The following is a 15659-nucleotide window of genomic DNA, read 5'->3' as shown; positions in this document are numbered from 1 at the left end:
GCCTACCTTATTTCCCAGGTTGCCATTGGCTTGCTTTGACAGGAGAAGAGCGACCATTTCTGTGTGGCCCTCTTGGGCAGCAAGGTGCAGCGGGGTCACGCCTTGCACAGACTCGGCATTTGCTGACCCTCCATACTGCAGCAGACTCCAGGCCACCTCTATCTGGTTCTGCTTGGCAGCAATGTGCAAAGGAGTGTAGCCGTTCTGAAACAGAAGAAGGTACCTGAGTTCTCTTTCACCCGACAGCCAAGGCAATGACAGGAGGACATGGGCTCTGAGCAGGGCTGCTGTCATCAAGGAAAGCGTGTTAAATGAATAGACAAATAGACACGCTACTGTTGGAGCTAGAGCTGCAGGCGAGGCTTGAATAGCCGGCAAACGTCTGCGCCCTCCTCACCATCGGTTGTGACCAACCATCTTTCTCAGACGCGCTGCTAGGCAGGACGCGATGTTACCAAGCACAATTCAGATTCCAGCTTCAAGGTGAGGTAGGGAAGAGTTAAAGTTTCCCATCTCTCCCCCCGGCAGTAAGGACTCAAAGCCCCAAATGCTTCATATGGAAAAGAAATGGAACCACGTACAGCGGCACACACTTATAATCCTAATTCTGGAGACTGAGGAAGGGTGAGCCTGGAATCAGCCAGGGCAGTCAGTGAAATCCTGTCAAACAACAACAACAACAACAGAATGGCTGGTCTCGAGAAGCTCACAATTCCTCTTCAGGATGTATTACTGTTCTTTTTCTAAAAGGAACCTTTCCTGACGCAGTTGGGCCCTGGTGTCGTTCTTTGGACCTGCTGGCAGGGGACTCAAGGATGTGGAGGAGCTAGCCTGTTCTATTCTCCTCTGAGCCATCAGCGACCCAGGGCAGTATTCCACCACCTAGATGACTTCTTTTCGTATTTTTAAAGATCATTAAAAGTAGGGGAAACATCTGCCTTGTTTATTTCTAAAAAAAAAAAATTCTGGGTGGATCAAATGTAATTATGTACTCGCAAGGAAGTGCTTTCCAAAATTAAGACACAAGAACAGGGCAGCCGTGTGTGGTAGCTTTGCCATATACTGTTGGGCAAGACAGGATAACAAGTGTTGGCCTTCCAGTTAACCATGTCACCCTGAATTATTCTCACTCTGTAGTCCAAGCTGGCCTGGAAATGCAATATAGCCCAAGTAGGCCTCAAACTTGAGGCAGGCTCTCCTGCCTCCAACTCTCAAGTGCTGGAAACACAGGTATAATAACACTTCTGGCTTTAAATCTTATTCATTTATGTTGTTTTTGTAGCAAATCATTGTCAGTGGTTGGGTTTTTAGGATGCATGAGCTCCTCATCCTACAGTGGACAGGCAATAGGGTCAGTTGGTGACCTCGTTAGAAATGGTTTCTTACTGTGATCTTACTGGAGCATTACCCCGACCACTCAAAGCAAGGCAGACAGGCATCTGTATTACTCCCTATTTGGAAGCTCTCGCTCAGAGGTGATCTGCTTTAACAGACCGTGGATTCTAGGACCTGTGGGCTTCTTGAACTATGATGTGTGTGCATAGCACCTGAGACCTTGTTCAGTGTGGAACTGGACCCAGAAGGTCTGGATAGGGCTTGAGGACAGGTGATGCTGAGGTTGCTGATCCGAGAACCATACTTTGAGTAGCCAGGCCCTGGAATATTCAGAGTGAAGGACTGCTAAGCCAGAAGACAGGACCTATGACCTCCTGGACCTACGTCCACCCAGCCTACACAGCAGACAGTTCCTGTGTGCAACTGTCTCCGGACACACGCTTTCTCACATTGGCTAACATCTCTCCAGCTGTCTGTGGGGTTTTGCTTGCCACTCATTGTCTTCCTGAGGGACCACCAACATTTCTGGTTGAGATGTCTTAGTGAAACAAGGACAGCCACTCACTAGGGCAAAGCAAGGCTTTTTAGGGCTTTTCTTTACCCCCAAGGCACAGTCATTGGAGACATTTGCAGAGCATCCATGGATAGGACAGCCGGAGTCCCAGGTCACGCGGGCTGCTGTGGGTATCTAACACACTGTCATGAACAGACACTGATTTGTCAGGGACAAGCTTGCCCTGGAGATGGCTAAATCTTCCAGGTCACCTTGGGTTAAAATGGAAGCTATGAGTCACTGACCATCTCAGAGCATGGACCAACCCATCAGAGTGTCCCCCAAACCAGGACTAAAGGAACGATGACCTTTTGTGGGTAACAAGGAGAAATGGCAACTAGGTCAGAGCGCCAGGGAGAGGTCAGACAGGGATATATGTCAGTAAAAGGCTCCTTTTCCCGAGGAAATAAGCTCAGGGAAGGAATGCACACGGGAGGGAATCTGTTCGCATCAGACCGAGAAGGGGAGAGTTTGGTTTGGGTGCAAAGGGATTTACTGTGAAATTCTACAAAATTGCCAGACTGCTTTGGAAACTATTTTTGCCATGGAAACAAACCCCATCTGTGCAGGCTTTGAGCTGCCTTTCGCTCTCTTTAAATATCATGAACCTGGCTCCAGCTCCGTTTATATAAGTGGGAATGAGGAGGAGGAGGAGGAGGAGGAGGAGGAGGAGGAGGAGGGGAGTCCGGTTTCTTATTTTTAGAAGCCGGAGTAAGTCAACATCTTAGCCGGCTGTGTGCTGCCTCTGCACAATGATGTAGGGCTCGCTACCACAGGAGACAGGAGTAGGGACGAAGGCTGAGGAGACAAGGGCTTCCTGAGGCACGCTGTGTCTGCAGGAGACGGATGCTGTGAATTGAGGTGAGCTTTATACTGACCAGAGGAAACAAAGCTGAAGTCACTCGGCCCCCTCCCCATGGATGAAAGTGTCAGCCGAGGCCCACAGTGACCCACCGAAAGACTCTCTCCTTGGTGGGCGGCACTGGAACTCCTGCTGTGTGACTGAATTCTGCTATAAATCATTCTCAGGCTGTCCTGTCAGAAGGCAGGGCACCTGGTGCAGGGACCACGGGTGTCTCTTTTATGCTGGCCCTGACTCTGCTCCTGACCAGTCTCTTGGTGTTCTCTTGCCTCTCACAGATACAAACCCCACCTTACCCCAGGGGTAATCTGATCCCCCAAAGGCTCCTCTGTCCTCTGGCTTTCCCCCCTTCCCTGGCCACAGAGTCCTATACTTGGCAGTGTATTTCAGCAGCCAGATGTGCAACCAATGCAGAACACATAGGAGTTAAATCCCCCCATCACAGTGTCTATATTCAAAAATAGAAATAAACTAGGGAGACCCTCACACTTAGACTCTTTGCTTCAAGGCCCAGAGAGGTGTGGCCACTGCACCCAGCACCAGAACCTTGGAAACAGATCCAGAATGAGACACCCCAGTGGGCCACAGTCCCACCGAGTGAAATCTCTGAGAACAAGGCTTGTGGCTCCAGGAAGACGCTCATGCACTAGACCTTTGACCATCCGTTTACAAAACACGGTTGACATGTAGCTGGTGGGGTTGGGGGACATGTGGTGTGTAAATTGAATTCCACCGTTGTGAAAGACCATCTGACAGGAAAGTATTACCCACTTCCCAGGCTACGAGCCCTCAGAGAGCAGCAATGATCCTACAGGTAGTATTTGTAATGGTGTTGTGACATGTCTGTGTTTATGGAGTCCAACACAAAACCTCTGAGGTTCTCAACTTGTGGGTCATGACCCCTTAGGGGTTGAATGACCCATTCACAGGGGTCGCATATCCTATATCCTGCATACCAGATATTTAACAATTACAATTCATAACAGTAGCAAAGTTACAGTTATGAAGTAGCAACAAAAATAATTTTATGACCGGGGGTCGCCACAGCACGAAGAACTGTATCAAAGGGTCACGGCATTAGGAAGGTTGAGAGCCACTGCTTTAGACAGGAGCTGGTTTAGGAGCCTTACCCAGGCAGGGCTGTGCGGGGAGCCACCTCGGGGGAGCAGGAGCTTGACGATGTCCAAGTTGTTGTGATGGACAGCTACGTGCAGGGGAGTCAAGCCATTCTGCAGGGTGACAGAGCAGAGGGAAAATGAACAGCTTCCTTTCTGCGAGGGACCGTTTAGACAAGCAAGATCTGCTTTCCAACCCACGGGGCGGCTTCTTCCCCAGGGAAGGACCCTTCCAAAACTGGGCTGGGCAGAGTCCAGTGGGCAAGCATTTGGCCAGCATGGGACTGCCTCAGGCTTCATTTTATCACAACAAAAAGTGAAAATAAATCTCTTTATTTAAGCTTAATAGTAGAGAGCTTGTTTAGCCTACACTCCAGTGCTGGGTTCCATCATCAATACTGTAGAAAAAGAAAAAAATATCTGCCTAAAGCCAGTCTTGAAGGAGAGCCCCTGAAAGACAGCCCCAGCAGGATCTAGAACCATTCCTTCATGCCTGATGGGGAGGGGGGCCATGAAATCAACACACTTGTTCAGAGAGTACCAGGTCCTTCTAACAGACGAGGCTCTTTGTCAGGATTTTCTCCAAAGACCATCCTCTACAGAAGGCTGCCCAGGCCGGAGAAGTGATTCTCAGTGGGGAAGTCTGTCCCTTCTCACTTCCTCTAACTAAATAGGAGAGGGAATCTTCTCAGACCGAGAAGGGGAGAAGGAAGTTCAAACTCACTTTTCCAGCTGCGTTGGGATGTGCATCGTGTTCTAGGAGCAGCTCGGCCACCCGTACCTTCCCATACTTAGCAGCCACATGGAGAGGGGTAAATCCTTTCTGAGGAGAAACACAGGCCATCAGGACCGCGGGAGCCAATGCCGCTGATCTGAAGGAAGGTGTGGTTGGGACTCTTCCTGCCCTAACCAGCATGGGAATGCCAATGTGGCAGAAGGACCTGAGTATTCTGGTCCCTGTAAGAGGCTACAAGCCTCCTTGAGTACCACCTGGCCAACTCTCCTACGAGAAATAAGAGAAAGCTGCCTCTGATATTGTCAACTGCTTATTGACTCAGAGAGGCAGGGGCTGTCTCTTTTGTTTATTGTTCCTTTGGAGACAGTCTTACTATGTGGTCCAGGCTGGCCTTGAACTCCAGATCTCTTTGCTTCATTCTCTGCAGTACTGGATCACAGGTGTGTGTCACTCTGTCCAGCAGAATCTTACCTACTTAGTTAGTTATCTTTTGCAGCTCTAGAGAATGAACCTGGAGCCTTGCGTGTGGCAGGCAAGCACTCCTTTACAAAGCTACTTCCCAGTCCTTGAACCCCTGGATCCTTCCTAGATCCTAGGAACCTAGAGCAAATGTCTAGCAAGTTAACTGCCGCAGGAGAAATAGAAGAAACCTGGGTGGGAGCAGAGAACTGACTATGCCCTTTCTGGGGAGGTAGAAGACACAATGGGCCTGCAGTGTCCCACGACCACAAAGAAGGATAGTTGGGGATCCCCTTCAGAGCCCCGGGCCCAGCCTATTGTTTCTGAAAAATATGTGGAGCTTGTTTTTGTTTTGTTTCTGTTTTTGTTTTTTGGGGATCCAGTCTTGCTATGTTGCCCAGGTTGGCCTTGAGCTCCTGGGCTCAAGTGATCCTCCTGCCTCAGCTTTCTGGGTGCTGTGATCACAGGTGGGCCACTAAACGCCGCCAGCCTGCCGCTTTCTAAGAATCGGAACAGCGGCTGTATGACTGTACCTTGGTCATGCAGGCTTGGGATGCCTCCTTCTCCAGAAGGGCCAGGGCTGTGTCCACGTGGCCCTCGCGGGCTGCGGTATGCAGGGGCGTGTGGCCAGCAGTGGTAGCCAGGTTGGGGCTGGCACCATTCTCCAGGAGGAGCTTCACCATGCTTGTGTGGCCGATGCGGGCGGCACAGTGAAGCGGCGTCTGGTCATCCTGGACCCCAGGTGAAAACACAGAACTGGAAATGTTAACCTTTCCAAACCCCAACCGTATTTCCCAGGGGCGGGAGGCGAGGCCCAGAGAGAGCAAGTGACTCAGCCATGAATAAAGAGATCTGGGATTTCTTCCAGTCTCTGAGTTACAGAAAATAATATGCTCTACCTCATTTAATCCTTACAACTCACCAGCTTCGTGGTTATTGCTACTTAATTGCTCAAAGGTTGGTCCAGCTTCCCCAGTTGTAAGTGGGGAAATGTAACGTTATTTCATAGGGTTCAGATCAAACGGCTAATGGACACAAAGGGTTCACAATGTTGGACACAGAAAAGATACTGTAAACTGATGGCTATTCCAACAAGCTTTGTCTCCCAAGCTTTCTGCCTGTGTACTTAATTTATGTTTGAACTCAACTTTGATATTCTCTATGTCAGCGGTCCCAGGGCTCCAAACCACTGAGTTGGGAAAGACAGCCATTTATCCCACTCATTTCCAGCTTCCAGGTATAGCTCACGGTGCAGGGGTTCCACGGATGGCATATCGGCTACTGGGCTCAAGCAGAGATGCCCAAAGGGGTCTGTCGCCTGCAGAGCGCAGGTCTTTGCCACACAGCCTATCTAGCACACTCTGTAGCTGATCGTATGGTTTCTTCATCATCCAGTAAACAACCGGGGATCCTCCACTTTTAGATCAAGTGAATCCTGGCTGATTACCACGGGTGACACCATCTTGCCAACTCCCTTCCTTCAGTCACATCTACTCATTAGCCCAATAAAAGCTGCAGGCCAGCCTGCTCCCTGGGTTTTGTTACGCTACAGAAACACAGCTTGGACACAAGAATATCTCTGCCCTTCTCAGAACTCCAGCAAAGCAGAGCTGGAGCTTTTGATGTGACCTACATGGGAGTGGTAACGCCTGTGAGCCCCTGGCCTCTGACCAGAATGCATTCCCTTCGACAGGCTGGAGGGACCCTGGGACCCTCCCTTTCCTGCCTCCAGAGCTCACCTTGGCCTTGGCATTGACTTTTGCTTTGTTCTGGAGCAAATATTTGGCCACTTCGGTATGCCCTGCTCGGGCTGCCATGTGCAATGGGGTCTCTACTTTCTGCAAAATAACCAAGTTATAGAACGGTTAACACATGCTGGGGTTGCAAAAGGACACACGCCGAACTCAGATTGCTGCCTGGGCTTGGTAGGATTTTGTCCAAGAGCTGGAGCTGCCCAGCCAAGTCTGTCTCTGCCTCTCTCTCTCTTCCTCTCTCTCTCTCTCTCTCTCTCTCTCTCTCTCTCTCTCTCTCTCTCTCTCTCTCTCTCTCTCTCTCTCTCTCTCTCAGTAGTCTAGGTAAACGTGAAAGGAAACCTCAGAGGTAATGAATATTCAAATGTGGGGATGTACTTCCAGATTGCACTTATAGAAGTTCCAAAATAAAACTCTAAAGATGTACAGTTGTGTGACAAATTTAACTGGGGAAGCACCAATAGAGAGGCCTGCTCGCCCCACTCCCGACACCTTTGCTGTCCCGAGAATCCCATTTCTGTGGGCGGAGAGAACAGGGACCCCCCTTCCACAGCTTCCCTCGGAGCCGTGGACCAGAGCCAAGTGCTCCCACTGTCGTCGAGAACTCACCACATTGGAGACGTTGGGTGACGCTCCCCGCTGCAGTAAGTTCTTCACGATAGGAAGGTGTCCCATGAAGGATGCCACGTGGAGGGGTGTCAGTCCAGACTAGAAGGGACGGAGTGGAGAGTGATGAGCAGGAAGGAACTTGCTCCACAAGGAAGAGCAAGCCTCAGTATCTTAAACTCTTCTGTTGCTGGAGAGCTCCAGGAACGGCTACCTGAGACAATGGACTTAAACCAGGTGGGCTTGTTCTCAGGCAGATGGCCGCAGGGACAGAAAGCACTGGCAGAAAAGTGTTACCACTTCACAAGTCAAACCATCATTTCCCAGTGTGACAAGTCCTCGTGTCTGTGAGTCCCCTTGATCCAGCCCCTTTTGAGACATGCTGACATGTACATGCACCCATGCACACCTGCAGCCACACAGAGCCATGGAGAATAACCACGCAAGGCGATGGGGGTGGGGCGGGGCTGAAGGCACACCTGTGCTTTCTCCTACCTCAGTGACCGCGTCGATGGATGCGCCCGTCTTCAGCAGCAGCTCCATGACGCGGATGTGGTTTTTCTTGCAGGCGATGTGTAAGGGGGTGAAGCCATTCTGTAGCCCACACAGAGCACACAGGTCAACTCAGACAGTAGCCAAAGAACTGGAAAGGCATCCCGCCCCTTCCCAGCCCACCAGCGAGCACTCCTAGACCACGGCATAGACCATGCCACTTCATGAACAGACAACAAACAGGCGTTCCTTCTCGTTACACATCAAGCATATTTCTGAGCATGATATTTGGGAACATTTTTAAAAATTCTGTCATATTTCTGGATACACTGAAAGAGTACTTTTTGGAGGCAAACTACTTCCTTTCTATTTGACGCTGAATGAAATGGATTCTGCTCCACAGCATGTTACACTGGTATACCCTTCCACAGGGACAGGGTTCTGTCTGTCTGTCTGCCTCTTCTGTACTTCATAGGGCAGTGCTTCTCAAACAAGGTCAGTTTTCTGGGGGTGCGGGTGGGGCTGTAGCCATGTCTTTGCTGTCACAGGTAGGGAAGCAGAACTACTGCATTTCGTGTCTAGAGATCAGAGATAGCCTTGCAATAGACAGGACAGCACATTTCAACCCTAATGTCAACAGCCCCAAGCTTGGGAAGCCTCAGTGACCCCAGAGTCTGGTCTGTGCTCAGTGCCAACAGGTTTGAAGGAATGAAGGCTCTTTTGCCTCTGGAAGGTACCTGTCCCTTCAGTTCTCGACTGAGAATGGACAAGTGTGAGGCAAGGGTCCTGGACATGCCCTATGGCTCTTTGAACTACCCTGGCGGCCTCTGGCCTGGGGAGGAGGGTGAGGAGCACAGCCATAGGAGTACTCTGCCTTAGGTCTGAACTTGTTGCCTCCCAGGGCTGTGGCCAGAGTCCCCTTGAAGAGGAGATGTACTCAGCTCAGGCCAATGCATCCTCACCCCGCAGTAGGTTGAAGGCCAGGCCTGCTTCTAAGACGTTACTGCCTCTCAGCTCTGAGTCTGGCTGGGGCCCCTGAACCCACATGCATACCATAAACATCACTTTCAGAGTCAGAACTCCTGGGGATAAACCCACAGTGGACCTCAGCCTGTGGGTAAAGCTTTGGTCACAAGTGCAGAAGGCCACACTCCCCGGACATGGATTGCAGTATAAAACTTCCATGCCCGATATGCTCTTGCCTATGGTACTGCCCTGGGTACAGAGCACCCATGCAACTCTGTAACCCCCAACCTCCATCCCTTCACCCTTGCAGCACCCATGCAGCTCTGCGCCCCCCAACCCCCATCCCTTCACCCTAACAGCCCTCTCACCAGGGCTCTGGAGTTGGGCTTGGCCCCTTTGTCCAAAAGAACCTTAGCCACCCTGTGGTGGCCACAGTGGGCTGCCACGTGGAGAGGAGTCAGGTGATCCAAGGTGATGTCGTCTATCTCCGCATTGTATTGCAATAGAAGTCGGACACAGTCGAGATGGTCTCCCTGAGCCGCCATGTGAATTGGGGACAAGCCATTCTGAAGGGAGAGAAATAGAGCAATGGCAAAGCCCCAGGGACAGAGCAGGGGACTCAGGACAGTGGTGGCAAGGCCATGTCCTCCTCGTCGACACAGTTCTTCAGTGTGGAGCCCAAGTGAGCTGGGCTCTGATGAAAATGTTCTCTCCCACCTCGCCAAATCCTCCAGCCTTTCCAGCTAGCCCCAAACCTTCCAGCAAGGTCTCCCTGACCACCCTGGACTCCCCAGGGCTTCGCTGGTCCATACTCAGTCTGACCTTATTTCCACCTTTGCCAAATCATTGAATTTGCAGGTGCCATCTTGGGCACGTCTTTTCTCTTAATTACAAGCTCTACCTCATTCTTCCCGAATGCTCACAGGGCCCAATAAGTACACGCAACATGCATGGCGGGCCTTAATTCATGTGTCTTTGAGTGGAAAAAGGACGACAAGACAGGTTTTAGATCTCTCTAAACTTTTTAATTGAAAGGCATTCCCATTTATTTATTGGGTGTGTTTGTGGGGTGGTGGGAGGGCATGTCTGCACCATGGTGTATGTGTGGGCATTCACTGTCAGAGGACAACTTGCTGGAGTCGGTTTCTCTTTCTACCATGTGAGTTCTGGTGATTGAACTCAGGCTGTAAGTCTTGGTGGCAAGAACCCTTACCCACTGAACTATCCCACTAGTCCGGGTATGTTTGGTTTCATTTTGGGGTGTGTGTGTGTGTGTGTGTGTGTGTGTGTGTGTGGCCTTTGGATGTGGGCAGAGACCAAAGGAGGAAGCTGGACGTCCTATTCTATTGTTCTCTGCCTTAGTCCCTTGAGACAGGGTCTCTTACCGAACCTGGACCCGAACTGTGGTTGTGAATGGGCCTGGTGTTTGCTTTAGACGCATTGTCTTAATTCATCCCAGCCGGGAGGGGATGGGGAAGCACTGTGTGGCCAACAGCTTTTGCTTTTCCTGGAAGACTTGCGTCCATACCCTAGAACCTAGAGATAAGCCTGTCTCCGGCTTCTTCTGGAGCTTGACTGAAGTGGTTTTAAATATTTTTTTTTTTTAAATTTCTCTCCTCTCTGTGCTAGGCTCTGAAGACTTTTTAAAAGCGTAGCTCTTGTCCTTTCAGTAGCTAGGATGGAAGAAACAGGGGCTGGTTTAGAGCAGACACAGGCCAACTGAAGCCGGGGCCAAACCCAGCATGCCATTTGGGTTTGTAAATATTCTTTTAATATTTCCTTTCATTTTTACTTATGTGACTGTGTGTGTCTGTGTGTGTCTGCACAAATGCAGGCTGGTGCCCACAGAGGCCAGAGAGGGTGTTAGATTCCCTGGAGCTGTTGGTTACAGGAGATTGTAAGCCACCAGATATGAGTGTTGGGAAGTGATCTTGGGTCCTGTGCGAGAGCAGCAAGTGTTCTTAACCACGGAGCCATCTCCCCAGCCCATAAATATTTTATTGGAACATGGTCACTTGTGTACATATTGCCCATGGATATTTTTCTGCCCCATTGGCAGATTTTTTAATTACAGCAATGAAATTGTCTGCAAAGCCAAAACATGTTTGCTTACCTGGGCTTTTGGATAAAATGTTGCTGACTGCTAATCTAGATAAGAAGTTTTGCCTCCAGTATGGGTGCTGCAACAGATGCCACATGTACATACTATCACACTCAGAATCAACATCTCTGATTGTAGAGAAATGGGATCCTGGGTCTGCGTGATGACTCATATCCATCGTCAATGTGTCTGGACTTTCAGTCACTATGGAAACACCTCTGGTATTTTTGAGGGTGTTTCTAGAAAGGTTTAAGTGAGAAATGAAGACCCAAATATGGGAGGCACCATGCTGCGGGCTGAGGTCCAGGACTGACTGCAGAAGGAGAGAGAGAACTGAGCACCAGCATTCACCTCTCTGTTTCCGACCATGGGTGGCATGTGACCCACTGTCTCATGCCCCTGCTGCTAGGCTTTCTCCGCCATGATGGACTCAAATTCAAACTGTGAGCCAAACCAGACTCTTCCCTCCTGAACTTGTCATATATTCTGTCCTAGCAACAAGAAAAGTAACTAGTCAGAAAAACTGGTACTAAGAAGTGTGCAGTTTCTGTGATACAGAATTCCCAGGCCTTTAGAACTGTTTTGCAAGAGAAATTTAGTAGATTTCAGAACTCCAGGCTAGAGAGGTCCCAGAAGGCTATAATTAGGGCCCAGTGGGCCCTGCTCATGAGAGTGTGGGGGACTAGAAAGCTGAGAAGAATGGATACAGGTAGTGATGGTCCAGCTTATGAGGTTTCAGAGAGGAACAAGCTCCCTTTCATGTTATAGTCTGCCAAAGAATCTGGCTTCTTTCTACCATGTCCTGAGAACTTGGGTGAGGCTGAATGCAAAGTAACGGATGAATTTGTGTGGTGGAAGAAATCTCAAAATAGGTGTTGTCATGGTTACTCATGCAGGTCTATAGTGAGCACGAGAACAACTGCAGAAGAGAAAGATACGAAAATGTGTAGTTCAGCAGGAAAAGGGATTTAAAGTTGTAGACACGGTGGTGGAGAAGCAGCAGCTGTAACTGTTAGCCCATTAAAGAGAAAAAAGTCCTTCTTGCTCTGGAAATGTAAATTGATTCAGAAGGGGAGAGCCTCTGAACACTGGATGCCACTGAACAGGGGTTCCCTGCTCACAACTTTTAAAGGACCACCCTGGAAGGCACACTGAGGCCAATGCAGCTGTGCTCCAGGGGGTCTAGGCTGGCCCCAGCAGCGCTGCCCATGTGTTAGTTTTATAGACATAAAAGAGGCAAGACTGAGGGGCTGAGGGCCAGCATCTGTCTTTCTTTTTCCTGACTGTATCTCAGTGTGACCCTCTGCTGCTGCCCTGACCTCACCGCCACAAGGGACGGTGTCCCCTACAGTCATGAGCCACCCTGAACCCTTCTTTCCTTAAGCGGCCCTTATAAGACATTTTGCCACAGCAACAAGAAAAGTCTGGCTGACGTGGAGCGCCGCCTGCCAGATGGCGCACCCAGGAAGGAGCACGCACCTTGGTTTTGGCTTGGATGGGTGCCCCATGGTCCAGCAGGATCTCTGAGATTCTCACGTGTCCATTCCGAGCCGCACAGTGGAGTGGCGTCAATTCGTCCTTTAGAAGAGAGTGAGAAACGGAACGCCCCAGAGACGGCCATCAGTGGCTAGGTGGCACAAGTCTGCCTGTAACACCTTTCCCAGACGTGGAAGTTCTGGTTCTGCCTTCAGGCAGGCCAACTTGGCAAAACTTTAGCTTGGGGTTTGTCACTGTCCCCTGGTGCACCCAGCGACTGCTGCAGACCACTCAGGGAGGCAGGCGGCACACCGAGAGCCCGTCACCCAGGGAGACTCAAGAGCAGAACCCACCCCCCACCCCCCCACCCCCGTCCTGGCCCCAAAGGCTGCTGACACCTACCTTGGTCCTTGTTTCTATCTGAGCCCCTCGGTCCAGCAGGAGTCTCACCATGATCACATTCCCCCTGCGGGAGGCGATGTGCAGTGGTGTGATGCCATTCTGGAGGAAGGAAAGGGGGGTCCTCAGAAGCCGGGGCTTCTTTGGAAGTTGGCAGTGTGCCCACCACTCCCTAGCGCCTGCCTGCATCTCCTGACTGCTTCAGGACAAGCTGCAACGTTAACTATGGGAGAGTCAGGACCTGGGAGGACCTGATGGTTCTGAATTTCCTCCAGACAAAGCTGGTGAGAACTGAGAGACAGTTGATCAGTAATCTCCTAGCAGCAGGTCTTACTAGTCACTGGGGCTCTGGCCCCCTAGGCATTTCTGAGACACAGGTAGATTCCAAAGTGCTAGAGAGAGTGCTTGAGAGAAACAGGGGCACCCCCAAACTCTGGACAGTGTGCAGAGACTCCAGCGAGGTTACCTGAGGTGTGAAGTTGACACTGGCTCCCCTGTTGAGGAGCAGCTGGGCCACGTTGAGGTTCTCATAGTGAGCTGCGATGTGGAGGGGTGTGAATCCCGTCTGGTGCAAGAGAAGGGGGAGAATCACTTGTCACGTACCGGCACCTCTGTCCCAGAACCAGCTCAGGTTTTCTAAACAAGTTAACAGGGCCACAGGGCCCGACACACAGAGCGGGCTTTGGCCAACGGCAAAATCTATGGACGGGGTGGAGAGATGCCCTCATGGCAAGCTATGTCCAAAGGCTTAGCATCACTTCAGAGTCACGTCTAGGCTTTGCCTATGGCCAAGGCAAACTACAAACTGACGTCACCTCTCATGAAGAGATTTTAGTCACCAGTGAAGGTTTATGGAGTCCATGACTGCCAGCCCCTTAACAGGGTGTGTGACTCAGCCATCTGGCTAGAGGATCACCACTGTCGTCCTGATCCATATCCTTAGACCACATCCGAACAAACCCCGGGGACAGGGATGTGGTAGAATAGGTGGAGGGAGGAACCGTGTGAACAGGTCAAGCAATCTAGCTGATTGAGGGACAGTCGATGGCCTAACTGGATGAGCAGTCCTTAGAAACACTTTAAATACCACATCTCCAGGAACCCCACTTTATACCTTCCTGCTCTTCTGCAACTGGATGTGATGACTACTTCATCCAGCAAGGACAGCGGGGTAAGAAGAGGGTGACGACCCAGAGCCCCCTCTGGGGTATAGCTTCATTCTGGATGGAGGCCCACCCTGCCCTCCTGGGTGCTGTTCTGAATGCCCCAAGTAGCCAGAACCATCTCAGCTTTCTCTGGGGATCTGAGGTCGGGCTGCCCACTAAGCCCTTCCATGTTGCTGCTGAGCACTTAAGGCCCAGGCTTCATCCCCATCATCTCTGGTCTTGGAAAAACACTGGGAACTAAGGGTGCTTTTGGCGCCCCGTCCTCCAGCGCCCCGGCTTGCTCTCCCTGGTGGACACGTACACACTGGCTTCCCTCACCTTGGAAAGCACGTCTGGGTTGGGGTCATTCTGCAGGAGCACCGCAGCTGTCCGTGTGTCGTCATTGCGGGCTGCGATGTGCAGGGCGGGGAGGCGCACTTTCCCTTTTGTCCCGTAGTTGATGAGGTGAGCCACCACGTTCTCATGACCCTGCTGTAGAGCCACGGCCAGCGGAGTGAAGCCATCCTGGTCGGGGGAGAGCAAAGACGGGATTCCAAAGCCCTTCGCATCCTCCAAGCTCAGCTCAAGCGCCACCTCCTCCCCGAAGCCTTCCTTTGCCCCACGGCACTTAGTTTTCCTTTATGCTTGAGGTAAGGTCTGTCTGTGTGCCGTGAGGGTCTGAGTGTGTGTCGTGTTCACAGTCTGACTGTGTGCCGTGAGGGTCTGACTGTGTGTGTCGTGATCGCAGTCTGACTGTGTGCCGTGAGGGTCTGACTGTGTGTGTCGTGTTCGCAGTCTGACTGTGTGCCGTGAGGGTGTCTGACTGTGTGTACCACATGTTTGTTGTTTGACTACGTGCTAAGGAGGTCTGAATGTGCACTACCTGTTTGCAGTCTATGTGCCATGATCACTGCATGTACCTGAGACACTTTCAGCCCAGAGCACGTTGCCCAAAGGAACTTACTTCTGTGGCTACATTCTGATTGGCTCCATTCTCCAGTAAAAACTTCACCACCTCCAAGTGGTTCTCCTGGGCCGCCATGTAGAGGGGGGTAAAGCCTTTCTGCAAACCCGAAGAAGAAGCCATTAAAACCGTGGGAAAGACACGAAGACAGGTGCAAACCCTCTCACTTTGCGGCGGGGGTTGGGGGGATGTTCTCTCTTCATACCCTCACTTTGCCACAAACCACTCTCTCTGGAAGATTATTGCCCAAGGTCAAGAGGCAGAGATGATCCACAGAAGGGTTTTGTCCTGCACCTTCTCAAACATCCTCCTCTACTTAAAAAGTTATTCTGTTTTCAATTAAGTGTATATGTATATCTGTGATGGGTGGATGTGTGCACATGAATGGGCACGTCAGATCCCCGAAGCCGGAGTGACAGGTGGTTGTGAGCCACCTGGTGTGGGGTACTGGGAACTGAACTTGGATAATTCGCAAGAGCAGTACATGCCCTTAGCTGCTGATCCAACTCTCCAGCCCCCCCCCCGACTTTTATTATATTTTTACACTAATAACCAAGCCTTATATCCCTCCCTATGGTATATGTATATGGTATATGTGATGGACCCACCTATGGCCCATCCATAATATGTGATTTCACCGGTCTACTGAACCAAGATGGAGTCCATACTGACCAACTCTCCATGCTAAGGATGTGTAGT

At 50.9% G+C, this 15659-nt stretch overlaps 1 protein-coding gene across 1 annotated transcript in view; it reads right to left on the bottom strand.

Annotated features, from left to right (window-relative positions):
• Positions 1-15659, bottom strand: part of Ank1 (ankyrin 1) — a 185519-nt gene that overhangs the window by 49329 nt on the left and 120531 nt on the right. Inside the window, exons 5-17 of the mRNA XM_052751837.1 lie at positions 14961-15059; positions 14336-14521; positions 13318-13416; positions 12855-12953; positions 12456-12554; positions 9244-9441; positions 7913-8011; positions 7421-7519; positions 6800-6898; positions 5594-5791; positions 4590-4688; positions 3881-3979; positions 7-204 (exon numbers count right to left, since the gene is read on the bottom strand). Of these exons, the coding sequence (XP_052607797.1) occupies positions 7-204; positions 3881-3979; positions 4590-4688; positions 5594-5791; positions 6800-6898; positions 7421-7519; positions 7913-8011; positions 9244-9441; positions 12456-12554; positions 12855-12953; positions 13318-13416; positions 14336-14521; positions 14961-15059 (1671 nt within the window). The remainder of the gene's footprint in view (positions 1-6; positions 205-3880; positions 3980-4589; positions 4689-5593; positions 5792-6799; positions 6899-7420; positions 7520-7912; positions 8012-9243; positions 9442-12455; positions 12555-12854; positions 12954-13317; positions 13417-14335; positions 14522-14960; positions 15060-15659) is intronic.

Source organism: Peromyscus californicus, unplaced genomic scaffold (assembly GCF_007827085.1).
Source record: "Peromyscus californicus insignis strain IS unplaced genomic scaffold, ASM782708v3 Scaffold_23__1_contigs__length_62951481, whole genome shotgun sequence".
Taxonomy (NCBI): domain Eukaryota; kingdom Metazoa; phylum Chordata; class Mammalia; order Rodentia; family Cricetidae; genus Peromyscus; species Peromyscus californicus.
Note: the sequence above shows the minus strand (reverse complement) of the source record. Positions and strands in the feature narration are given on the sequence as shown.